This window comes from Penicillium robsamsonii (genome assembly GCF_028829455.1).
Source record: "Penicillium robsamsonii strain IBT 29466 chromosome Unknown utg000005l_segment0_segment0, whole genome shotgun sequence".
Taxonomy (NCBI): domain Eukaryota; kingdom Fungi; phylum Ascomycota; class Eurotiomycetes; order Eurotiales; family Aspergillaceae; genus Penicillium; species Penicillium robsamsonii.
The window spans coordinates 3,433,157-3,459,433 of NW_026643223.1; the positions used below are offsets into that span (position 1 = coordinate 3,433,157).

The window sequence follows — 26,277 nt, forward strand, 5'->3', positions numbered from 1 at the left end:
GATGAAGAACCATGGAACCTAAAGAGACAGCGCTTCTCCAGGGATGGAGGTTGCGACTGGGATTCCGTCTTGCTTCAGCGGCCAGGACGGTCTACCAACAAATTAGGAATTGAAGGGCCGAACAGTGGGAGCGAGAAATGCCAAGACCAATCCACCGCATCAGGTATATACCGCCTCTTATAGTATGAAGGGTCGACTACTGGTTTTCCCGGAATGAATTGTATGTCTACAATTATTACTGGATGGCCTGTAAGCCAGCTTGGCTTCAGGAAAGATATAACGCGGCTGTATTGGACAGCTAGAAGCTAAGGAAAAGAAAAAAAAAAACAAAGAAATACAAAGCAAATCAAGACCTAGGAACCAGGATCGGTCCGCAAGAAGAAATATTCATACCTCCATCAATGTTAGATAGAATAACCTTAGAAATTAGAAATACCAAGGTAGCTATCCTATAATGACTTCATACTCGAGTCAGCAGAACAATAGGTCTTTAGTACTGCCACTGGGCTCACTCCACGCCTCACCATCCATGCACTCATGAACATAGCATTCTCCGATAATCTCTAGTCTTCCCTTCTCCATAGATCGTACCACCAACGGCATAGCAAGACCCGCCACAATTGCAATCAAATCACCCAGTATCGTTGTCCGGGGAACAAAGCACATATTCCCATTTGAGTCGATTGCCAACCGCCGGCGGGAAAAGGCGCCCCTGATATCCATGGTTTCGATGAGTTCCATGTACGAACTAGGTATCGTCGAGGGAGTTTGTTGTTCTTCGAACGAAGCGAGCCAGGCGGGGAACGTGTCCAAGTCTTCTCCGTAGTCCTTGGGTAGACGACTCCAGTTCCGGTCGTTGTCTGCAACCAACACCCGCCAAAGGGCTCTTTTGCTATCTTCGGACCGAGGAGCGCCATTGCGTGTTTGACTGAGTTCCACGCACGCGTTAACGTGCTTTCTAAATGATTCAAAGATAATGCGGTCGCTCATCTGGTCTCGGAACGGAACAAAAATGGCCGGGGGATCCGTCAGAGCGCAGATGGAGCTGATAATAGTACCATGGGTCGAGAGAATTCTCAATCCGTCCTCATTGTTGACTTTAGAATATCCCTGTGAGTCACCGGCAGCCTTGAAATTAATTGAAGGGAGCTCGTTATTGACCAATGTCCAATCCGGTACCCATGAGGGTAGGCCATCGAGGTCTTGATGATAGCGGCCAGCCCAGCAGAGAATAAAAGGACCTTGAACCTCTAGAAAGCGCTCTGCTAGCTTGGTGTACACACTGGCGACACTCTGGCTGTAGTCGGGCACCAGCATCAGTTTGTCCAGGTCTTCATCGTGGGCAAGTGCTTGCACGGCATATATCCGGTCTCTCGGGTCCTTCGCACCGCACATCGTAATGTCCCGTAAAATATCAATTAGGAGCGCGGGGACGTCATCATATGTGTAGCTTTGAATGTTCAGAACAAGCAATGACGACGCGAGTCCGTCGTTCGATAGAGTGTCCTTTGCAAATCCCTCGCTGCTCGGTTTCTGGAAGGACCATGCCAGGCTGAAAAGTTGGTGCCACTTCGCTTCTTTCCCCCCACACAGAACAACCGTATTCGGATTCACTGCTGCTTCCTGTTGAATCCAGACCCGGGAAAACCACGGCCGAAGGAAAAAGGAATCAACGCTCTTCGATGAAACAGGGAGCGGCTGCCAGGGTCTACACTCACCCCAGTCCCATGAGCCAGTATCCGCATAGACCCATTTCTTATGTTCCAGCAAGTCTGGAATTCCATCCAGAGTGCTCATATAGTCCATAACATCATCGCTATTGTCCGCTGCTGGGCCGAGCCATACAAAAACACGACTTGCCCGGGTGTAGATGTCCTTCATGAAAGACACCTCGTGACTCACTTCCGCAAGGTCGTCCTGATTAATGCAGAGTGCATCGATCCAGATAGTTCTCGGTGACTCTGACTCTACAGGGCTTAATGCGTGTAGGGCGACAAACAAATTCTTTGTGACGGATATAACGGATCCGGATCCGACCTGAATTGGAATGCTGCTGGTATCGCTACCCCAGGTATACGAGAGAGCTTCGTACACGGGGTGCTGATCGATGGAGGCTCGTTCGATTTCACATCGAATTTGGTTGTCGCTTGTCAGAGGGTATAAACGGACGATTCGGATCTCCCTGTGTGCCAGTGGCTCGTATAGATATGATTGTTGGGAGGGGTTAGGGACAGTCATGGTCGACTTCTGACTATGGAGTTCCTCTTGTGTGTTTGAGGCTGTGTTAGGGAAACTTGGACGAGATATCATATGCTGCAACTGTTGCGCGCTTGTGGAAAAGGGACAGGGCTTTGGCACTACGAGGGTGGTTGCGTCTTTGAACTTGATGGCTACGTATTATGGTCTATACTCGCTTTAAGTATATTATCTATAGCTGATAAGAGGCTGGTAGGGTACAGCCACATTGTCTCTGCTGAGGCTGATTCCGCTGCGCCCTGGATCAAGACGTCCAATTGGAAATCGACTCGGGGCACGGAGTACCTATGCAGTGGATTGGAATTGATTGAGAGCAAACGGGGGCCGACAGCGCCAGTCTCACCTGCGTCTCAAAAATTGCCTACGTATAGGTGCGAAGAGGATCGGCGTTTTAGGCAGAAGCAATCGTCCAATAATGTTGCATTGTATCTTAACTTAAAGGGGACTACGAGTCCCGCGCGATACGCGGGTGATGCTAATTCGCAGCTTGACTCTTATGAATCCTTGCCCAATGGAATCTCCCTCTTCCCCACAATATTAATGCCCGATATCGCATTTTGCCAGTAAATTTCACAATCACTGTTACTGTTACTGTATAATAGGATGTTCTGAATTGAGTGATGAAATTAAGTCATGTCAAATGCCGAGTCCAAATACCTGGTCATATACAGGACAAACCCGATCGCAGGGTAATTTACCCCCAACCTTGTCGTCAGGTTCAGAGAACTCACAGAAAAGTGCATTATTGATTAATTGATTAGTCATTTTGTTTATTTAAGTTGCGAGATAGAGAGAATGCGAAGCTAAAATTCATTGCTGTAGTAGATGTGGGAAATAATACAGCAAAATACCACTACGCCATAACAAAAACCTCGATTCTTGTTGAGGCTACCCCCCTCCAAGCGAAATGTCCCAGTTCTGGCAAAGCCTTCAAGGGCTCAGGAGTCGAATTCTTCGGTTGGGACAGCCTACCCTCATATTCCGCCAAATATCTTCATTCTCATTGCCATCCATATCAGAGCAAAAACGAGATTATAATATCGGGCTGGTTGGGCTCGGGTGGCGGGGCTATAGAACACACTTTCTCAGCCTCGTGGACAATCCGTCCGTCTCCATCGCCGCAGTTTGCGATACGGATCAAAACACCCTCCAATCCTTCTCTGAACGACACCCCAATATCCACACGTATGCGTCACTTACAGAACTCCTACAGCACCACACGCTGGACTTTGCTGTTCTATCAGTTCCTCATGCATTTCACCTGGACTGTGTGGTGGCGCTTTCCAAGAAGGGCGTGCCCATTCTGAAAGAAAAGCCGGTCGCAGAAACATTCGATGAATATTCGCAGATGAAAGATTTTGATGTGCCAATCGGAATCACCTTCCAGAAGCGGTTCGAGCCTCAATTCTTGCATCTGAAAGCCCTCCTCCCGCTGATCGGCGATATCACCGCTATTCAAGCTAGTCTCACCTTGAACATAACACACTTAGACGAGAACTGGAGAGCTGCTGCTGGCGTTGGGGTGACCGTATGCAATCTCCCTTTTCAAGCTTTCGGCGCTGAGCTCGCTGACAATTCGGATTGCAGGAAGATCTGGGATGTCATATGCTGGACCTGGTCGTTTGGCTTTTTGGCATACCGACCTCTGTAATGGCACATTGCGTCTCCTCCGTCCGACCATTCCAGCAGTACGGCGGGGACGATGTTTCTCATGTTATTATGGACTGGCGTCCTAAGAATTGCATAGCTCATGTATACATGTCCCGTGTTGCACACAGAGCCACCCAGACCATAACTATTACTGGAGCAAAGGGTACACTTACTGTCGATGGGCCTCAGGTCATACATTATGACGATGAGGGCCGACAGCTGAGCAAGACGGTGCATCAGTGTATTGAGAAGAACATCATCCGCAAAATGGTGCTGGAATTTGGGGACTGGGCTGCAGGACGCACAGAGACATTTTCGACGTCGCTGGAAGATTCGCAGGATACAGTCTTGGTCGTTGACGCGATCAAGGCATCTCTAACGAGCCATCAGGTGCAACATCCTCTTCTACTATCGAAACGGAAATCGTCAATTACCACCGACAGAAAGATGATGCTGCGAAATGCAGCCCCGAGGCGCGGGTACACTTGCTCCACATCAGCCTCCCTGGCGGAAAGTGTCAAGAGATTCACACTCAATACAGGGTCCACCATACCGATGGTTGGACTCGGAACACGGAGTGCAAAGTCACCTGGGGAGGTCCGTGAGGCTGTAAGAATTGCCCTCCGGATAGGATATCGGCATATTGATATAGCCGAGTCCTCGGGGAATGAACGGGAAATTGCAGCAGCGATTAAAGACTCTGGAATCCCTCGCAACGAGATATGGATTACAACTAAACTAGACAACAGGTGGCACATTAGAGTAGACCAGGCGGTCGAGCGATCACTTGCAAGATTGGACACGACCTTTGTAGACTTATACCTTATGGTAGGTATTTGAAGTACGGGTTGATATTACAGAATCTCCGCTGACAGTCCTGGTAGCATTGGCCCATATGCATCGACCCAGACAACCCACCAAGGCAGCTTACCAATTGGAATTTCGTTGATACATGGTATGCATACACGTTTTGTGTCACCTACCGGTGCTAACTTTACACAGGAGAGAACTACAGAAGATCCCCAGAAGTCAGGTACGGAATATCGGGGTTTCAAATTTTGGCATTAGCCATCTTGAAACATTGCTTGTCGACCCATCTTGCCATGTTATCCCTGCAGTTAACCAGGTTGAGGTAAGCCTATAAACGGACTGCGCGCATCGTCACCCACTAATTACTGAAAAGCTTCATCCCCACTGGCCGTCTCCGAACCTCCTGAACTACTGTCGCAAAAATGGCATCCATTGTACCGCATATTCCCCCTTTGGGTCATCCCACTCGCCCCTCTTACAGGATCCAGTCCTTCGGCAGATTTCTCGGATTAGAAAAAGGACGGAGCATCAGATCCTGTAAGCTGATCCCTGCGCTTTGCTGAAAGATGCAATCGAAATAACCATGAAATGTTATAGTCTAAAGTGGGGGATTCAGCGAGGCACTAGCGTTATACCAAGAAGCGTAAACGGCTTTCGAATTAAGGAGAATCTTGACTTGGACGCGTTTGAGCTTTCGGAGGAGGAGATGGACAGGCTGAACGACATTAGGTCACGATTCAAGTCATGTGGTGATGACTGGTTACCTGGTAAGGTGTTCTTTGCATATGATACTTAGCGGTAACTGCATTTGTTATACAGATACTAGTCAAAAGTGTCTTCCCACTCCGCTTTTCGGCTACTCTCGTTGAAGTATATATATTTGGTTTGCACAGCACCACGCAGCCACTTCATATGCTGATTAAGTTTAGTAAACAAAATATTACTAATTGATCACCGCAAATTGATTTCTTGCCTAATATTTATTTGTACGCCTTGGGCCAAATTCCATTAGAATTGGACTAGGGGTGATTGTTGAGGTGATAGGCGGAGTGGGAAGATACTTTTGAACCTGAAATTGAGATGAAAACCTGATATTCTGAACATTTCTGTGATTTCTATTCAGCTCAAGATTAATATAATTTCTCTCATTTTCAGAACAAATACCACAGAAATATGAATCCGATTGGACACAAACTCAAGTAGCCTTGTCAGGCAGACTGCAGCCGCAGCACAAACAGAAAGAACAGAAATGGCCGTATTAACTTACCCAGCTTACCCCTCCTCACTTCGCCTTTTTACCACCCTTTTCACTTGTGGTTCTATGGCTTTGTGATCAAGAAAGGGAAAAAAAGAATGGTCTACCCCTGGAAGGTCTTCTCCACCTGGGCCCCCTTCCAGATAGATGCGTTGGGCCTGGTGACTCTCCTTGGTGCAGATGAAGTGAACCTCTCGGTCGGCCGGCTAGCACCCAGCCAATGGCTCGAATTTATGCCACTCCTTGCCGGCTTTGTCTTCGCTGGTGACCGCTTCCGCGCCAAACAGCCAATCTTCACATTATACAATATCTCCAGTGGAATAGTAACAGGTAACCTCGCCGCCTGGTTCACTCGATGGATGAGCGCACAAGACTTTCAGCTCTCGCGGAGTTTAGTCTACTGGGAGATTGAAGATGTCTCGAATTCAAATTCGACAGTCCAATTAAGGAAATTTGTCGTCGCGGGGGTGATCAGTTTTGTATTCACAGGATTCTTGCTCGCCATGACAGTGCTGAGTGCGGATTGGTATGGGCTTGCTAATACAATTGCGATCATCATCCTGATTGCTGTCCGGTCGTACATGTTACAGGCGAGTCGGAATGCCATTAATCGGGCTGTTGCTGTTGCGAGACCGCTTCCGACGACTTTTCGGGGTGCGCTCTTGCAGTGGGAGAATAACAAGAGAAAGAATGGCATTTCAGAGGCAGTGGAAGAGGCATCCCGACCGAGGGAAAATAGCCGGGAATGGCGACCCGAGGTCGCTAAGGTCCTGGTGATCATGCCTGACTCCCGTGCGGTAACGATGTTCATCCCAGAGCATCTGCTGCGTCCAATCTTCGTGACAGATGTCTATCCATTGTCTCCGTGGATATATCGCATTGCGCAATGGATCGGATGGGTATCATTCGTGGTCCATGTTGTTACCCTGGGAATGGCAAACCTAGCGACGCAGTTATATGTCATCGCCATCATGATCATCCCAACTATTTTAATCAGCTACGGCTTTGGCTGTGATGACTCTCGAATCTTCAAGGGGTGGCGGAAGTTCCACAACAACGACGACTCTCCGCCGTACATATACTGGGCCGGGAAGCGATTAAAAGCGACAGTCATGGAATGGCCGCAAGAGGTTGAATTCGCCAAAAATAGTGAAGGAACCATCAATCGCCGGGATCCCCTAGTGCAGGTATCTCGGACACAACGCTCAACTGCACGGCAGGATTTGTATGCTTGGTTGAATCTCAGTGCAGAGGAGCAGAAGAGCTTGTCGGACTGGCATTTGCTTCCGCACACGCGTGGGAAAGATGATCCATGGTGGAGGGATTTTGAAGCGAAGCAGGCATTGATTCGGAATGATCCGCCCGATCTACATGCGTTCAAGGTAGGGGTTCAACAGGAGCTAGGAAGGATGAAGGTCGGGGAGACCGTTGTGCGCGGGGGAATAGTCGGCACGGTCGATATTGAGAAGGGGGAAAAAAATCCCGTAAAATAATTCCCCAACTAGCCCTGCATTGGCATATATTATCAGGGAGGACGTGTGGTTGAAAGGAGTTGAACCTGTAGAGTGGGTAGAGAAAGCCGGTGTCAGTAAACAGTGTTGATTGCCGGAGGAACCTATCTCAGAACGAGAACTTAGGCTAAAACCATCTGGGTTCAAAGTCTAACAACCTATTTGCCGCAACACAACGCGGCTAGAAAAGTAGAAAAAGTAGATATGTAGATGCTAAGCTTTCAGATTGTTGACTATATCCTTGTGGTGCTCTCAAATCAGGGCTGCTGTACAAAGCGATACATATACATGTCACCACAGGCGTTGGAAATGTTGCGATTCTGTCCGGGCATATTGGACCGTTGTATGGGTGAAGCACACATCCTCGTCAAAAGATGGTTTGATCAGATAGTAACTAGATAATATTGTGGACTCGCCTACTTTCCTGACTCAACTATCTTCCCCTCTCTCCTGCCTTCACTTCAACAGGATACCGATGCTAACTAGGAGATCTCCCGCGATGTCCAAAATTCTGAGCCCACCAACCCTCGTCGCGACATTGTTTCGTATCTAACTCGACCCTCGCGCGCGCCCCCCCCGGGATCCAGTGGTTAACGACCGCGTTTATCAAACCCCTGAATGGTGCTACATCCAACCTAATCACCACAAAAGCGAGCGACGGTCGATCTCCTGAGTGTGACAGCTTCCATGTGATTTAGGCTTTGGTCAAGCTTTACAAATCCATTCAGGCTGCTGAGGCCTTCATTTCTTGATTCCACCCTGACTTGCCGCTGCCGAGATAACGGCACGATGACAAGGATTATATCCCGCTATACCATGCAAGATAGGCCCGAAATTAATGAATACAACATGATCCATCTTATCTAGTTAGGTACGTACCCGATTACCAATCCATTAAATGCCTTGCCCAACAGTGACTGCACCACCAAATACGAAAGGATGTCTCGGCATCACATTGCCGGCTTCGCTGGTATTGGTGAAAGACCCTAGCGAGGCCGTGAGCTTTATTCCTTATCTGCGAACAGCCGACATCTCCCCTGCTCTGCAGGATCTCATTTGAGAGGCATCCAAGGATGCTATGCACAAAATCTGGTCTGCACTGGCAGCGTTTGGGGCATTGGGACTTTTGAGCTCCCTCTTTGTGGAAGAATTGATTATGCAGACGGAAGAGCTGGGTCATCAACATTTTGAGCTTGAGTCAGATTGAATGGAGGTAGTGGTAGACGTCGTTCATGTTCAACGGAGTACGTGACAGCAAATATAACTTGGATAGTTAACCTGATACCCTGTCTGTGATCTGTTAAATCTACGATCGGAACAGGACCGGGTACTTCCACAGTTTCCTTGGGTCCACCTACGGCAGGTTTTTGTGTCTGTCGCACTAACCGGCCTTTTGCCAACAGAAGGTTAACCAACTACCATGAATCGCCATTTATATATGTAGTCCCTTAGAGGTCTAGAGCTAGCTATCAAAGGTGGCCCACTAGTTAACAATATTGGGGTATGGTTAGCGGTTATATTCTAAAAGACCCTAGAAAATACCAAAAATACCGATAGAAAGATGATAACAAAGTGGTACTTATAGTAGCGCTAAACCTTCTCTATATGATGTAACGAATTAGGCATAATAGGTTGAGTTCATGGCACTACTTGAAAAGGATACATAGTGTCATGCTTATAGGGGCTTGCATGGCGCGATGGATCTAGATGGGGCGCCAAGACAGACTATATTGGTTTTGGTAGCATACAGTGTCGGGGTCTACATTTGGCTTTTGCTTGTTTGAAATATTGGTATAACGGCGCTGACAAAGAATTGCCCGCTGCTTACATGAACCCTGTCATCGTACATTTGTAAAATTCATAGGCCAAAGGAGTTTGTTATCTTCCAAACAGGTGTTAACTCCCCTTCACGTTCATCTCATCAAGGGAAGGACAACAGCTTAGGAAGAATGCACGACATTACCTCGTTATCACCAGGATGCTCACCCCAGGCTGACGATAGTTTTGGCCCTGCAATACATCACGGGTGCCGCGATAGCTTTGATTTCACGTTATTGTTTGAGCAAGCCATTCTAGGCCTCGCTCCTGCGGTCACATTTCTCCTCGTGTGTCCTCTACGATTGAAAATATTGTTTAAGAGAGATGTGCGGACACAGCCTCATATGATGAGATTAGCAAAGCTCGTAAGCATTTTCAAATCGCCACTAGCCGAGTCAAACACGAGATAACGACGATTTCACCTCAGATAACTGCCTTGGTTTTTGCCCTGATTCAACTTGTCCTCCTAATCAGCTGGGCCAAGAAAACTCAGTCAATCACAAAGCTTTCTGTGGCATTGAGTGCTATAAATTTGGCAGTGGCAGTGCAGATTGTGATCTTGTCGTGGGTTGAAGATGAGCGATCAGTCAGACCATCATCACTCCTCGCTATTTACCTTCTCTCCACGTTGCTCTTCGACATTGTACAGACACGGACGTTGTGGCTGTCCCACAGGAACACATTGATTACTAGTCTATTCACGGTCAGTGTCGCTGTGAAGACTGCAATGGTGTTTTTCGAGAGCCTGGGGAAGCGGGAACACCTTATTGGTTCCTATCAAGATCTTCCACCAGAGTCGACAAGTGGAATTTTCAATCGATCATTCATGTGGTGGCTGAACCGTCTATTTCTCAAGGGCTTTCGATCATTGCTTACAAATGAGGATCTTGATCATCTCGACGGGCCCCTGGAGTCCGCAGGAACGGCGCGGAAAGCATTGAGGGCTTGGGTTTTACGACGGTGTCCGGAGCGCCGTTTCGAATTCCCATGGCAAATGGGCCGAGCATTCAAGGGTCCTATTGCTGTGACCGTACTTCCACGCTTGTTCTCGATCGGTTTTACATTCTCGCAGCCGTTCTTGATCTCATCTGTTCTCAGCTGGCTTGATAACCAACACAGCGCAAGCAATGAAGGCTACGGTCTCATCGCCGCAACACTTCTAATATATTTGGGAATAGCCATATCAAATCTCATATACGATCAGATGTTGTACCGGGTTGTGACAGTGTTTCGAGGGGCAGCCTCGTCGATGATATATGACCATGCCCTGCAAATCCCAGATGGCACCCTAGGTGATCGTTCTGCCACAATTACTTTAATGACCACCGACGTTGACCGGATCATCGCATGTCTAATCGAGTTGAATGAATTCTGGGCGCGGACAATCGAAGTGGGAATTGGCATTACGCTACTTGCGCTTCGGCTGGGTTGGGTTTGCCTGATGCCATTAGCAATAGTTCTCGGTAGGTATACCAGTTTCAATTTTCCCATGGCAATAATGTGCTGAAAGTTGGCGATAGTATCTAGTGGAGGAGCTGTTTATATCTCGAAGCACATAGGAACACACCAGAAAATATGGGTGGATGCCGTGCAGCAACGCATTGCGATCACCCGTTCACTTCTGGAAGGTATCCAAACAATCAAGGGGACTGGGTTGGGTCAAACCTTTATTCGTCTTGTACAGAGGAAAAGAGTCCAAGAAACCCGTCAAATGGCTAAGTACCGATGGAGCATTGTCTGGAAGAATATGATCCAGAATATTCCTTGGGCCTTAGCTCCGGCTTTGACCTTCATGGTCTACGCCGTTCAAGGAAATGAACTGAATGCTACAAAGGCATTCAGCAGTCTGTCTATTATAACCCTTCTAACTAATCCAGCTTCTAAGCTTCTCAGCGCTATCCCTTCCATTACGGCTGCGACCGGATCCTTCGATAGATTGCAAGCATTCCTTCTGCTGGAACCCGGTCATCAACGGCCACTGAATGGTCTTTTATGCACGAGTCAAACGGAAGTTGATGAATCTCTGCATATCACCAAAACACAAAATATGCATTTCAATGGCCCACAATATAGCACTGATCTTGAAACACTTGTCATCTCTATGGAAGGTATCAGCATCCGCCCATCCGCTTCGACGAAAGCTGTCTTAAGAGATGTCAATCTCCAAGTCCCTCTCGGAGCGCTGGTCGTCATCCAAGGGCCAGTTGGATCAGGAAAATCGACCCTTCTTCGGGCTATCCTTGGCCAAGCAGTGTGCGAGTCAGGATCCACAACAGTGACCATTCGACAACCTGCTTTCTGCGCACAAACACCTTGGGTCCCAAGTGGCACCATCCGGGATGCGATTTGTGGAAACTTCTCGCCCGGTCCAGTGAAGGATAGAAGTTTTGATAAAAAGTGGTACACATCTGTTCTTCACGCCTGTGATCTCAATCCAGATCTGGATCTGCTTCGTGAGGGAGACGCTACGCGAATTGGGCACGGATCCGGCCATATACTGAGCGGCGGTCAAATGCATCGTGTGGCTCTTGCTCGAGCGGTGTATGCTCGCAGGAAGCTTTTGTTGTTGGACGACATATTTAGCGCACTGGACCGGAAGACCAAGGATACTATCATAACGCGTCTTTTGGGAGTCAATGGACTGCTCCGAAAAGCAGATTGGACCATTATTTTAGTCACACATGAAGGTAGGCCCCCTCCAAAGTACCATTGTTGCCGATTATGGGCTAACACCTTAGTAGTGGAGCACCTGCCGTGTGTGGATCAGATTTATGTTCTTTCAGATGGGCGTCTAAATCAGCAAGACCTCTGTAAGGGGAATGTCTACCAAGGATTCAGGTCTGATGATGTGGAGGCTCAGGGGTCGAATGAGACCCCAGGGCTGGTGATAGAGGACAAAGCCGCCATGGTCTCCGACGCGAATGAGGTCGACGATCTCAGGCGGGCAACAGGGGACTCTGCTGTCTACATGTATTATTTGCGCTATGTTGGGTGGACCAATGCTGTGATATTTGTCTTCTTCGTGATAATGAATGTGTTCTCTAGCACATACAGTCGTATGTGGATTGTTATTTGTGCTACTATCGATCTAGCTAACAACTATTTCTACTAGACATTTGGCTGAAGCAATGGGCTGACCGTGGAGGAGCTCAAAAGCAACTCTATGTCACTGTCTATTTCTTGCTAGCCCTTTGCAACACCTTCGGAAATGGTGGTTATGTTTGGTGAGGCGTTCTGTCCGATAATACACCATTTTATACTCCTAACGGAATTACAGGGCTATCCTCATTCTGATCTCACCCTCAACAGCGCGTCGGCTTCATTACCTCATACTGAAGACTGTTGTAATGTACATTCAGCTCCTTTTTCTTCTGCCTCGGTCAACTGCTGATACCCGCAGGGCAACGCCTCAATTTCTAGCTACTGCTGACATCGGGTCAATAATAAATCGATTTAGCCAGGATATGACCCTGATAGAAAGCGACTTGCCTATTGGCATCCTAATCACGGTATCAAGTAAGACCGCTACCATTCCAGCCAGCCTCCATTCTCGCTAATTAATTTAGATCTCTTTTCATCAATTGCCGATGCTGCACTGATTGCGACCGGGTCAAAGTACATGGCAATATCTGTGCCTTTCTTGGTCATCTCGGTCTGTTTATTGCAGCATTTCTATCTGAAGACATCACGACAACTTCGACTACTGGAGCTGGAAAGCAAAGGTCCGTTGTACTCCCATCTACTTGATACGGTCCAGGGTCTCGCTACAATCCAAGCATTTGGCTGGGAAGCAGAGTTTCGGACCACGAATTCAACATTATTGGATGTTACCCAGCGCACATATTATATGCTTCATTGCATTCAGCGCTGGCTCACCTTAGTCTTGGACCTTATCGTCGCTGCCGAGGCGGTCATTGTTGTTACTTTGGCAGTGTCCTTAAGGCATACAACCAGTGTCGGATTGCTTGGAGTATCGCTCAACAGCGTCCTCGGTATGTCTTTCTCATAGCACTTTACGTTGCTAAGAGTTCCACTTGATTGTTTATTTCCCCCGGCTGACTCATCTCCATGAAGCCTTCAATGGTAGCCTTTCATCTCTAATATCGGGCTGGACACAATTGGAGATATCACTGGGCTCAATTTTACGCGTCAAACAATTTGAACTTACGACACCATGTGAGGATGTCACTGGGCAAGAAACAATTCCCATCGACTGGCCAGGTCAAGGAGCTATTGAGATCACAGGGATGGCTGCACAGTATAAGTATATATTCCGCAATAGCTCTGAGCGATCACCACATTTCATTCACATTACTAACAAACCACAAACAGTCCTGAAACAACAGTACTGAGCAATGTGTCTCTGAGATGTTCGCCAGGTCAGAGAATCGGTATCTGCGGACGTACTGGAAGGTAAGTCTCATCTTCCTGAGATTCCTAGTTGGTGCTAGGATTATCAGTCTTGGCTAACGTTCCACCGCGTAATGGATTAGCGGAAAGAGTTCTTTACTATCGACATTATTGGGCATGCTCACTGTGACCAGCGGGTCGATTGTCATCGACAAGATTAACCTCGCTACACTTCCTCCTGATAAAGTCCGCCAAAGGCTGGTCACCATTTCCCAAACACCGCTCATAATGGTTCGCTGTACAATCAGATTCAATCTAGACCCCACCGAAGACCTCCCCGACGCAGTCATCATTGCCGCTCTCGAACGAGTTGGGATCTGGGATGGTGTTCTACTTGAAAGAGGCGGGTTAGATGCCGAAATAAACGACAGTCTATCGCTATCTCGAGGCGAGCAACAACTGCTACAACTTGCCCGTGCAATGCTCAAGATACAAGCAACCAACGCTAGGGTCTTGTTGATAGATGAAGGCACCAGCAGCGTCGACATGGAAACCGATTCCCGCGTGCAAGAACTTCTGCAACAGGATCCCTTTCGTACATGCACACTCCTTACAGTTGCACATCGTGTTCACACTCTTTTGAATTACGATGTGGTTGTTGTTCTAGACCGGGGAGAAGTGGTAGAGATGGATACACCCATGATTCTGAGTAATCGGAAAGATAGCATCTTTAGCAGCCTGCTTGATAATGACGGGCATTAGTTGGCCAATGGAGATTGATAAGTGTTCCCTCCGTACGTGGTAGAATTCGACGTGTAATGTAAGCCAGTTTATAGCTACCCAGCGACTCCTCTGTAGGGTTCTAGAGAACCGACCGCGAGTTTATCTTGACAGGAGTGGTGAATTACTGCGGAGATAACCCAAGACTGTCTAAATATCTGAAAGCGTTAGTGGACAAACGATTAGCCATGTCTCCAGGCTAATTTAGAGCCTCACTGGGGTGTAATACCCCGCCTAAAAACTGGCTCCCGGAAATGTGCTCGAATGGACTAACCTGGGGCAAGGCTGATCTCTCGTTTTTTAGCCCGTAACAACCCGGGCGAAACTCCGATGATAATGGGGCTGTAAATTTCTCCGTTGAGCCTCTTATTTCTTAGGAATATTCCTGACTTGACCTCCTATTTGAAACTGCCTTGAAAGCATACTCGATGCCGCGCGATCGCTCTGAGGGTTTTTAAATCAGCGTTCAGAGCAGATTGCCGATCAAACGATGTCAAACATGCGTTCACTTGGCCAAGGCACCGAACTACTACCGGTGTCCAGTCCCCACAAGTGTGCGTACCACCTCCTTCAAAGTGCATCAAGAAGATTGGACCCATACATTTATTATCCGGCTACAAAAAAATCAACAGAACAAAAACATACAACAGTGAGGATTCGCTGGTGGTCACCCACCCAACTACTAACTCACCGGCGTGTGGCTTATGTGCGGACAATAGTTCGGTGGGTGTCGCCTGGGTGAGTTTAGGGTGAGAAACGCGCGACCAGGGGTGACAAGGGTGAGTGCGCTTTAGACAGGGTGAGAATCCGGTTGAAAACCACCCGAATCGCGCGACCACTGCATTGACCCCTTCAGCTGAACAAAGGCAGGATTCTATTGGGTCGCGTTGTTTCCCTTGAAACAGTTGGCATCTTGGCATCTGCATATGACTAGAACTGGAAGCATCATGCACGTAGTACGTAGGCTGGCTATACCAATCATGTACATGCATTTGGTTGATCTACTTAGAAAGCCTTCTCGAGATCAAGCATAAGCACTTACATCCAAGGAAGGCGGGACTTGTGTCACGAGCCAATGAAAGCTCATTAAACCTCCTACTAGACAGGATTATATAATCTGGACGAACCTTAACTAAACTATTCAAACCATTCCGAAGAGCTCTGGTCATCAATGCAACACTCATCATTGTTGTGTATGTATCCCAACCACAAAAGTCCGCGACCTAGTCGCGTCACTTATACAAACATCAGCCTCCAAGAAGTATTCAAGGAGGGAGTATATTGGAGAGACTTGATTTTTGCCGAGGCTTATCCTCTACACCCCGATACTAGACAAAACACGAAAATGTGTACGCTGATACCCCGAGAGTACCGCTCTGGGAGCACTGTTTCCATCAACGCCCTTGTTTGAACCACTGCCAATATCACAGAGACTATCAGTATCATAGTGTAATATGTAATGTCATATTTGTCAAGGGCTATACGACTTCCGGTTTAAACTTCAAAACTCCTTAGTAGTGGTCTTCATACAAAGGTTACTTGATGCGGGATCAAGCGGCAGGTAGAGCTTTTTGATCTAAGAAACCATGCTATTGCAGTCGTCGCTCTCTACACGTTTTCCTGTCGTTAGGTATTCCTGAACAGAGGCGGAAGCCTCCTCATGCGAGGCAAACTTGTGGTAAGAAGAACGGGGTTGCTTATACAGTTGAGGCTCCGCACCATTGCTATAATGACAGGATAGCGTGAGCAGTTGAAAGGACATTTCCAAATAGAATAGAAACATAAATGTATTCGAGATCAATCGCTTCTCCTTCTCTACCGTTTGCCACAGCGTATATCGGTTTAGACTGGACTTGAAATCGTCATTTCTCAGGGCCAAGGAAGTGGATTTCCGATATTTCATATCGGATTTTGAATGAACAGGGTCGATCTGGGCAACAAGGCTCTTCTTGGGTTGCGCGTCAGTGGCAACCTCGCTCAAATTGTGAGATGGACTGCCTAGGTCTGGCAGAGGGAAAGCGTCATTGAAGAAAGAGCCGATATGTAATGTTTGGCCACTCAAACCTTCTGCGTTCAGCCAGGCATCCGTTCGACTTTGTACCAGATTCCCAGCTCCCCCTCTCGACCAACGTCCTTTGCTTTTCCTTTTGTCGCCCCGACCTTTTTAGGTGAGACATTTTTGCTATTGATCTGGACCAACGAGCTCCATGTTCCTTGTTATCACGTACTCGGCCCAACCAACTTCTCTACCAACTTTTGATACGGCGTTCTGTGGATTCATGGCATGGGGCTACGGATTGGTAAATGTAGGGATTCTTTTCTACAGTGGCGCCCTAGTTGTTAATGGCTCGGAAAATCAACCTCCAGCATCGCTAGCTGCGGAAGCTGGTACGTAAAGAAGGAATATATGTCGTAGCCGTGATTTTATTGTGAGTAAAATTGATCTTGAAAGATGCGTCTTCAGTCAGCAGCCTGTCTCGACTGAGTTTTCCTTCGTGGACTTATATCGTGATTATGGTTTCGATGACGATTCTTATCATCTCGAGAAGCTTTCACTCGAATCTCAAGCGAGCGAGATCATCTATCACGCATGCAACCTGTTCTCCCCAGGGCCTGGCCCCTAAACTCGGCCGTATTGAGCTTGATAGACTCCGGTTGTTGCTTTTTTGTTTCTAATGAAATATCGAAAGTCGGGATGTTTGACCGATAAATCCATGACCAGATTAGTCAATACGAGGCCGATGACAGAGAGAGGATGTCAACTTATATGCAGTCAAAGGGATTTACGAGACGCGTGGAAACCCCAGGCGAGGAGATATTACAAATGCTACCAGTCAAGTGATAAGCGCGAAAAGAAAACCGAAAATCAATGTGTCAACACTTTCAGCCTGATACGCACTGCTTAAGGACTTTTTCTTTCCTGGGCAACCTCAGTGATTGTGCGTGGGTAGAAGGAAAACATCCATATAGCCCACCGTAGTATCCAGATCAAAGTAGGGAATTGAGATAGTTGGCTGACGATGTCTTCTAAGTCACTTTCCTTATGCGTCTCTGTCGTCATCATTCCTTGACTAATAATCACTGATTTGGACGGCGTCGTCGCCTGAGGCCGGAGTTTTTCTTTTCTCGTCTCACCATTCTGCCGCCTTTCATTTTGGGGTGGCGAAAATTGTGACACAATGTTGGCCGTATTAATGCCGCATAAAGTGGATGATCCAGAAGACTGGCTAGAGTGGAGAGACTGTGCTAACATTTCTAGATTGCGGGCAGTTGTCGGGATTGGGTCGGTTCTTGCATGGCGTGAGCTCGAATTTATCTTTCCTGGTGATGAGTGCGCGGGCGTATCCACTGAGAATAGATGAATGTTGCCTCGTGACCTCCCTTCAGTTTGATCCTCCAATGCTGGCACTGGGTCGGCGAAGGGTTGTGGAGTATCCTGTTCGAACGATACAGGCATCGCGTCGGGTAGCTGCACGCTAATGTTTTCCATATTGAGGCGTTCCATACTCAACGACAAGCCTTGTGCAATTCGATCCAGTCGTCGTGTATGGTTTGTTGTGCTGTCTGGGTGAACTCGCATCAGCGCAGTCCCCTGTTCCTTTCTTAAATTTGATGGAAACTTCAGTAGTTGTTTCATATTCCCTTTAAGCTGCTCCGATTTTCGTTGAAGTTTGCCTTGAATCTGGATTTCCAAGTAGAATGGCTTCATGTCATGTTCGAAAGTAAATGCCGTATGAATCACACTGCTATGCTGGGACTGGGGTTGGTTATCATCCTCGTTGAGTTCCCACTTCATTGTACGGTACATGGCCAATTCGGACTTAGGATGGCTGCGACTATGCCGTGGCCCTGACCTGTTGATTACCGGATTGATATGCTGGGAGTGATTTCCAGAAAGCACCTTTCCAGTGAAAGTCCATCGACTGGTTTGCTCACTGGATCTTTCATAGTCGAAACCCACACCTCCTCCGCCTTGCCCGAAAACATTGACTTCAGGCGTAAAACGCCGGTTCTTTTTGATCGTGATTTGGGTGGGTTTTCCTGTTAGTTCGTGGGGACCGTAGTAGGGAGTAACTTGAAGGCAGCGCTTTGATTGTGTTGTCAGGTTACCAATAGTATCCACGGCAACTGGTGCCAGATATCTCAGAGAAGCGTCAGAAAAGCCATGGTCCGGGTCGTGCATATGAGGCCTTGATTTTGATCGTCTTTTGGAAGCCGTCTGCTTGTGAATCTTCTGTGGGTCTGTATCCGACTCTTGCATTGTGATAGAGACTACCGCGCTTGTCAGCTGACAGTCTTTTGGCTGATCGAAAGTCAGATCCATGTAAAGTACTGCAGCTGGGGTGTTGCCGCCACCAATGACGCCCCATTGGGTTTTCGACAGGCGAAATCGACAGTCAATTTGGACACGACCCATTTCATGGGAGCAAAGACTTGCATTGGATAAATGATCCAATGCGCTAAAGGTAGGACCCCATTTGCGGGAGAATCGAGCGGGTGGATGAGCGCTTTGGGTATGCATGACTTATTGTTTTCCCCCTCTTCTTTTCGAACCGAAGAAGCCAAAGAGGAAAAGAGTACTCAGAAAGGGCAATCAGGGGAAGACAGCCGGGACAGACTTACTCAATCCTCGCTTTGGGCGTCGGTGATCCAAGCGGCTGAGCCGACCGAGCTTACGAGTCACGTACAGTATAGATCGTCGCTGGGAGATAATACACAGCCAGCCCTCAGCTGAGTTTACAGTGAGATTGCGTCACTAAGCGGGGAACGAGATGGGGGCAGGCTGTGTGACGTGTCACCGTAGAGTGCTGTTTCAACTAGTCTTGTTATCGCGCGTTTGGGCAATATGACTAATGAATACTACGTAGGTATCCCAGAGTCGTACCTGCTTGAAAACTTCTCTTGTTCTTTTACGCGTGTATGAAAGTGAGAATAATCATTGTCAGTCGCTATGCCTCTCGACATCACCTTGGGCGAACCCGGAGAAGAGATGAAGAACAATACCAGCAACAACGACAACTACCACCACCACCACCATAGCCTTATAGGTCGGGGTTGCCGGCAACCGATAGACTGGCAGGAAGATGGGCCGTTAGAGCCTGCGCCCGCGCGATTTGAACGTCAAGGCCGAACACAAATTCGTAAAGACTCACCTTACACTGACAAACGTCGTTCCTCCTTCCACCGACAACAATTGAAACACGCTTCATCACTAGAGAATGAGTCGGACCTCTCAGAAACAGATTGTCGGTTTACCGACAAACGAAGGCACCTGATCTCCTCAGTACAAAGCCCTCGTGATATCAATACATTGCCCACCGAAGCCTCCCACTCGCATGAACAGGCAACTTTGAGTTCTAGCTCGCAAAAGGACGTCACATTGCATTTCAACCTGGATTTTGTCGATGATATTGAGGGGCATCTAGAAGAACTGGCGCGGCTGAAACGACTTGGCCACTTTCACGATGCAGTGGACTATTTCAACTTTAATCTACAGCAACATCTCAATCTTCCTCTCGTAATGATCGAATATGCGGACTTATTACAAGAACAAGGAGCCTATCGGAAACTACTTGATCTACAGTCGCGTGGCACCCTAAAGATGTCCCAGAAAATGGACCCTAACCACACTCCAGAATTGTACTCCTGGCACTTGGATATAATTCAAAAATGCGCAAAGAGCGCTTTCGAAGGGCTATCAAAGCGGGATATATGTGAAGGCACGACCCCACAAGTCCTTGAACATGTAGAGCAATGGTTGTCTCTACAACTTTCCGACTATCTTGATCAGAAGCCTGCCGAACCGGTGGATTGGACAGAAGTGCGAGCCCCGTGAGATCAAACCAGAAGGAGGAAACACTTTGCTGACCGCGATCTCAACAGCTTCAAGTTTTCCGGAAGCTGCTGGATCTGTTGTCAAATGTTTACATCAATGATGTCTTGCCTCCGGATCGACCGATGTGGACAGCTATCTACAACGATCTTCTAGACAGCGAACGTATTTGGGACATCTCTGACGTGATTATATCTATGATCAATGTCTACGATCCGCATAGAGTACTAATTGATCTGTTCAATGATCCTTTCGATCACGAAACGCCAGAAGGAGATCAGGATCCACTTAGAAGACTGCTTGAGGACTTGGAAAGTGACAAGTATGATGAATCAACCGAATTGGCTATCTTGAGCATTCTGGTTGAACTGACTTATGCTATCGAATCGAGTTATGCACCGGAGAACGAACACACAGTCACAGCCAAGCGATGTTTACAGCATGCCAGTGACCATGCCAGGCTCATCGAGGAACACAGTCCGGAACTGACTAGGTCGCGGCCCTATATGATTTTCATACTGGCCAAGGAACGGTTTAATCGCCACTGGAATGATCATCACTCATATGCGCGAGAAAGACAACGACCCGCGGTATATGCTACCGGTATGACATATGGGGTGGGGGGTATACCAAGTTACATCCCCACCGAAGCTGAGAATCCAGGCTGGCCACCCCCAGACCCAAAATTTCCACCTAATCGTGAGTTACAAGGTATCTTGCTGTCTGCGCGCGAGCTTGGGGACTATGAAGTGGAGGCGGCATGTCTGATGGAACTTATTTGCCGAGTAGAAGATCCAACACCACTACTTGATCAACTTGAGAAACTGCAGAAGACTACGCAAGGACATTATAAGAGCTATATTCAGACATGCATCTCACGATATTTGCTGGTCAAGGATAAAGCTTCTGCTCAAAAGCTTCTGGGAGATTTAGAGCAATCAACGTGTCGGCTTTGCCCTGTTCCAGGGATGGATGCTTTCTCACCCTTTCGTTGGAAGGAACTCAAGGTCAGAAATGCGCTCCATATCACTATTTCTGGGCATGTGAGGGAGGCAGATCAGACTATACACTCGGCCAACGCCCTTCTTAATGACCATCGGAGGTCTCAGATTTCCCCGTATACAAGATACCTCCGACCTGAAGATTACATATCTTCTCACCAGATCGTTGTTGGACCGTCTCGATATCGCACTCAAGACAGGAAAACAAAGAGGATATCTGAGCGGGATGCTTTTCCAAGATCGCCCGAGTTGAGGGCCCCCCGAAATCACTTCGAGACGAAGCTTCAGCAGGATGACAGGATACCCAAGCTGGAACAAGCAGTTCGGGAAATTAAACAACAATTAGAAAGACTCCACCCAGGAGAGCAGTGCACGGACTTGGTGATCACAAATGCAAAACAAGCGGCAAAGGATGAATATGGGAGAGTTTTCAACCATGTCATAGATTCTAACATGGGTAGAGCCAAAGATCAGCTCGCTCTCGCCAAACAGGTTCAAACTCGGACAGGAGCGCAATGCGAAAAAGGGATTCCGTTTTCTCAAGAGACAGTGGACAGCTCGGGGGCTGCAGGAGTAAATACCGAAGTGGATGAGACTAGAAGCGAACAATCTTTGAATTTTTGAAGCGGAACTACTTGGAGGACTTTAATAATTAATCCCTATTTCGAGCTTTAAATCTGCTCTACACTTGCTTCAACCGTATAACCTAGGCGGAATTTTGAGCTCAGTATTTGACTTCGAGTTCGCTTTTGGTGTTCAAGTTGGAGAAGTTGGAGAAAGTGAAACAGAAGCACCAATATGAGACAGGTTCCCCGAAAAACAGGGCTTTCTCCCTGAAGCCCCATCAAGAACTCGTACAAAAGGGAGGCATAGAAATTTTGTCCTTTACGGCCACAGAACCCATTTAAACCACAGTCCATCCGTGTGTAACTATATTACGATAGTGATAGCAACCTAGTTAAGATTTCATGAGTTCCACAAGATCAACTTGTTGTTCAAGCTCAGGTTTTTAAGTTGTCGGTGATACTGAGGTTATCTTGGTCTAAACGGTTCGCTATCCGTAAAGCATGTTATGAATATGCTATAGTTGATACTAATTCTGCAATCACAAGATTTATTCGCTTTACGTAATCCGAGTTATTCACCATCCAAAAAGGGCTGCAAACCACTAGGTAGATATTCGCGTTAAAATCATATATCACATGAAATATCCTCGAAGTATCTTGTTTGATAAGTAGCAAATCTAAAGGGAGGTCATTTCTTCAAGTGTCAAGGATCTATGGCCGAAGACTGAAGTAAAATCAGCTGACTTAGTAAAGGTGACAAGGTCTCACATTGTCCTAACGCAAGGCAATTCAGGTACTCGCTGCGAAGACTTTCAGGGTTCTAGATCCAGCTCGTGGCTGGATCGCTCCAGCCACAGATAATGTTGGCTCCAAATTGAGAGTCCCACCTCGAAACTGATTTCCTCTACACTGTCTTGAGATTTCCAGGTGGATGTTACCATGTTGTTGATATCTCGATCAATAGTGCCATGACAAACATTGAAATGAAGACATCACACAATATGACTTGGATCTTTCTCAGTCTTTCCAGTTGTCATGTCCCTCCTGACAACGAAACATCGTTTCCAGAAGCTCACCCAGCACCGCCTGAGAACCCGCCAGTCTCAAAGATAAATGATCTAAGCAAACAGAGTGACTGGAATACATTAGACAAAAAACCACCAAAATCTCACTGCATTTTGCCCAAGGAGATCAATGTTCATACCCAATAGGCTGGAACTAAAAGTTAGGGGAATAAAGAGCGTGGCAAGCAGAGTCAACCTCTTGAGCCACTCAGATTTCTCAATGGCTTTGCGAGATTCCTCGATTGTGGCTTTGTTCATTGCGAGAGTTATGCCCCGAGTACACATTTTGGACAGATCGACGCAGCGAACGTGGAGTTGTTCATGATCTTCCGAGAGACCAGTTATTATAAAAGAACTGTCGTAAGTATTGAATCCGATATTTCTGATTGTCTCGGTTTTGAGGTCTGCCGGCGTGTGCCCATGCCTCGACCCGGGGGCACAGCACTTTTCGACGTCGGGATTTCCGGTTTGGCTCCATCCAACTCTTGACTACTTCGCTCGGCCAACTTGCAAAGTGCACGAGTGCTATCTTTTAGCTGCTGGGCATGTCGGTTGAGAATGTTGTAGAAGAATTGAAGAGTTCCCAACGTGTCAGCTGGAATGCCTTCGGATATTGTGTTTATCTGTATTTAGATCTTAGTCTCCATAAGATTCAAGAACTGAACTTCGGAGAAGGCTGCATATGAAAACAACGGGATACACATGGAAAATAGACGCGACGGGCCAAATCGACAAGCGCGATCAATGAATCGTACTGGAAGGGAAGAATGGCCGTGCTTTGGTGGACTTCTGCTGAAGCATTCGCATGTGGATCTAGCCGATTGCTGGTGGTTCGAAATGCCATTCTGGGATGATGTTGGAGGATGGGTAGTGGTGTAGCCCTTGAATAGATGTGACTTGTTCACGGCCCCGGAGGAGATTGTTCCAAGGGTCTACCTTAGTCTATCCAGGCAATGACTTAATTTCCTTAGTATTAGAGACGCCGTTTTGTTGCTCGTAAGCAGCGTAATCCTGTAATCTTTTAGTCCAACTACTATGTTCAATGCATGTGCCATCGCTGCTAGCTCCACAGTGAACGGATTTTACTTTGCTCTTGCACTCAATATGACGGAAAGGGTCTTCAGTTTTAGGTTTCGATACCGAGGTGGCTACCTCTCGATCGCCACCCCAAATCCGACCAGCTCGTTCCATGCCGAACTGCTAGTTACGATCTACTTAAAAGCAGATCAACGGCTTCCGTATAACGCTACTTTGCAGCTAGCATAAGCGGCGTAAGACTAGAACGTTCCTCGTTTAAGTTTTTCCTCTAATATCTAGCCAAAGACCGATGTGAGATATATATTCTTATCACATCAGATAATCGTATGCGAACAGCCTTTTGCGAAGATCATCGACCTCTATAAATAAACGTGTCCAGATAAGTATCCACACCTAAGTGGATTGTAAATGCCAAATATTTCCAATACATATGTATCATAAATCACGTTATAACTTCGTTTTAAGCGGTAACAATTGGTAAGTATATATAACACGATAGTTGTATAGAACAGTAGATCTGATCAGCTATTTAGGCACCAAATTTTAGGGTAGTTCGAACAAGCATTTCCTCGTAAGAGGTATTTTCTATTTAGTACAAAGAAAATACAAAGTAATTGCGTAACAGTAAAGTCGAAAATGGTACTGTTGAAATATAGTATAGTGCCAGCCGCCATCGCTTTTCCTGAAAGAAGGGCAGATGGCACCTTAGTCATAAAGGCTCTCCGCTTAAGCTGTCATTGGACAATTGAAAAGGGAAGACGGAAGACACTGAATAACGATACTAACGATGCTAAACTAGAAAGAAATGCTCAACACAAAGCCGACCGGAAAGAAAGCCAAAGTCGAGAAAAAAGCCAAAATCGACAAAAAAGCCAATTTGAGAAAAAAAAATCCTAGAATTTAATTCAAGTCGGCCTCTGAGAAAGAATGACTGAACAGTACTACTTCCTTGATCAATAACAGTACTACTGGTGGTACTGTTTCAGTCGTAATTCCACTGAGTTTTAACCATATTTGAATTTAGAATTCTAAGTCTGTGAAAGATGGAACTACTATTGGACGTAGGACTAGCAGAATGGGATGCAGCTTTTCCTTTTAAAGCTGACTGTGCACTTATCGCTTCCTCTTCGGTTTTTCAAGAACCCAGGCTTGAAAAATTAGGAACAACTTCTTTCAATTACAATCAATAGAGTGAAGGCGCTCATTCGATGGATTTTGCAATATGATCACTCGAAGAGGCCTCGCCTCCGAAAATCTTATCTAAACCATAATTCTGCGAGATTAATGTTGAGAGCGATTCGTCCAAGGTATCTATAGTCTAGTACCTCGCGTGGTTCTGGGTTTCTGTTTCTTGGTTCGGGGCAATCTCTAACTTGAATCAAAACCATTGGTGCGCTAAAGACGTGGCTAGTTCTTCCTTGGCGCGATATTAGTATGGCTTTCTACCAGACATTGTTCATGCAAAACATAGAGCTGGGCCTCTTGGCCCTTTATTGATGCCTTTTTGGCATTTTACTTTGTGCGCTATCACCTATTGCGACCGACTACGGCCATTGTGGCTCATGTTTCCCTTCAATGTTCGATAAATGTCATGTCGCTCTAAAGCGAGAACCTGGTCCCGAGGTATTTCCCAGTCCTCAGCCCGGATCCAAAGACTACGAGTTTAAGAGAAGGTCATTGTCTTGTCTTCGAGTACTCGGACGACGACTTCAAATTTTTGCATATAGATTCGGCAACAGCAGTCTCGCGTTCATGCAACCGTGCAAAGTTTCTTGGGATTCGGAAAAGTCAATTACGAACATATATGGGTAATGTATGGAGCGAATGTCACAGGAATAGCGTTGCTAATAGCCCTCAGGATCTTCGTACCAAGTGATGTCAAATTTAGGCTATTTCTCGATATACTTGAGGATTCGCAGGGCGGCCTGCTTCGTCGATTTAGCACCGCTGCGAATAAAATTGTTGGTCATTTGAAATATGAGAACATGGAGCGCCCTAGTGATGATGACCAAAGCCGGCGTCCCATCGCACAAGATCGTCGTGGGCGTGACTAGTTACGGGAGGTCGTTCAAGATGGCTGACGCGACCTGCCGCGGCCCATTGTGTATGTTCTCTTTCCATCTGGCCCTTCTACCGAGGATGTGATTTAATAGCTCACCCATGAATAGGTACTTATCTCGGCGAGAGGAATGATTCGCCTGCAAAGCCCGGCCGTTATACCGAGACCGGTGGCTACATCTCCAACTACGAGATCAACGAGATCATCAAAAAAGGGGGTGCCATCAAGAGCTAGTATGACGAGGAAACAGATTCCGACTACCTGGTCTATAACTCCGTCGAGTGGG

General features: G+C 47.0%; 7 protein-coding genes across 7 annotated transcripts; 5 read left to right on the forward strand and 2 right to left on the reverse strand.

Annotated features, from left to right (window-relative positions):
* Nucleotides 1-471: 471 nt before the first annotated feature.
* On the reverse strand, nt 472-2,238 carry N7447_009330 (HET domain-containing protein; the record flags this gene model as incomplete). The annotated part of the gene is made up of 1 exon (XM_057233592.1): nt 472-2,238. One exon carries the CDS (start codon nt 2,236-2,238, stop codon nt 472-474), a length of 1,767 nt encoding a protein of 588 aa, XP_057083134.1.
* A 1,668-nt stretch (nt 2,239-3,906) lies between these two features.
* Nucleotides 3,907-5,512, forward strand: N7447_009331 (uncharacterized protein; the record flags this gene model as incomplete). The annotated part of the gene is made up of 5 exons (XM_057233593.1): nt 3,907-4,734; nt 4,791-4,861; nt 4,909-5,038; nt 5,090-5,253; nt 5,314-5,512. 5 exons carry the CDS (start codon nt 3,907-3,909, stop codon nt 5,510-5,512), a joined length of 1,392 nt encoding a protein of 463 aa, XP_057083135.1.
* Nucleotides 5,513-6,069: 557 nt separating this feature from the next.
* On the forward strand, nt 6,070-7,464 carry N7447_009332 (uncharacterized protein; the record flags this gene model as incomplete). Its single annotated transcript, XM_057233594.1, has 1 exon — nt 6,070-7,464. The coding sequence occupies one exon, from the start codon at nt 6,070-6,072 to the stop codon at nt 7,462-7,464; it is 1,395 nt and encodes a 464-aa protein (XP_057083136.1).
* A 2,180-nt stretch (nt 7,465-9,644) lies between these two features.
* On the forward strand, nt 9,645-14,412 carry N7447_009333 (P-loop containing nucleoside triphosphate hydrolase protein; the record flags this gene model as incomplete). Its single annotated transcript, XM_057233595.1, has 11 exons — nt 9,645-9,665; nt 9,728-10,763; nt 10,821-11,987; nt 12,042-12,356; nt 12,413-12,524; nt 12,578-12,649; nt 12,701-12,816; nt 12,867-13,292; nt 13,375-13,564; nt 13,633-13,713; nt 13,794-14,412. The coding sequence occupies 11 exons, from the start codon at nt 9,645-9,647 to the stop codon at nt 14,410-14,412; spliced, it is 4,155 nt and encodes a 1,384-aa protein (XP_057083137.1).
* Nucleotides 14,413-17,332: 2,920 nt separating this feature from the next.
* N7447_009334 (uncharacterized protein) lies at nt 17,333-18,847 on the reverse strand (the record flags this gene model as incomplete). Its single annotated transcript, XM_057233596.1, has 1 exon — nt 17,333-18,847. The coding sequence occupies one exon, from the start codon at nt 18,845-18,847 to the stop codon at nt 17,333-17,335; it is 1,515 nt and encodes a 504-aa protein (XP_057083138.1).
* Nucleotides 18,848-19,381: 534 nt separating this feature from the next.
* N7447_009335 (uncharacterized protein) lies at nt 19,382-20,266 on the forward strand (the record flags this gene model as incomplete). Its single annotated transcript, XM_057233597.1, has 1 exon — nt 19,382-20,266. One exon carries the CDS (start codon nt 19,382-19,384, stop codon nt 20,264-20,266), a length of 885 nt encoding a protein of 294 aa, XP_057083139.1.
* A 5,670-nt stretch (nt 20,267-25,936) lies between these two features.
* On the forward strand, nt 25,937-26,225 carry N7447_009336 (uncharacterized protein; the record flags this gene model as incomplete). Its single annotated transcript, XM_057233598.1, has 2 exons — nt 25,937-26,036; nt 26,101-26,225. 2 exons carry the CDS (start codon nt 25,937-25,939, stop codon nt 26,223-26,225), a joined length of 225 nt encoding a protein of 74 aa, XP_057083140.1.
* Between the last annotated feature and the right edge of the window lie 52 nt (nt 26,226-26,277).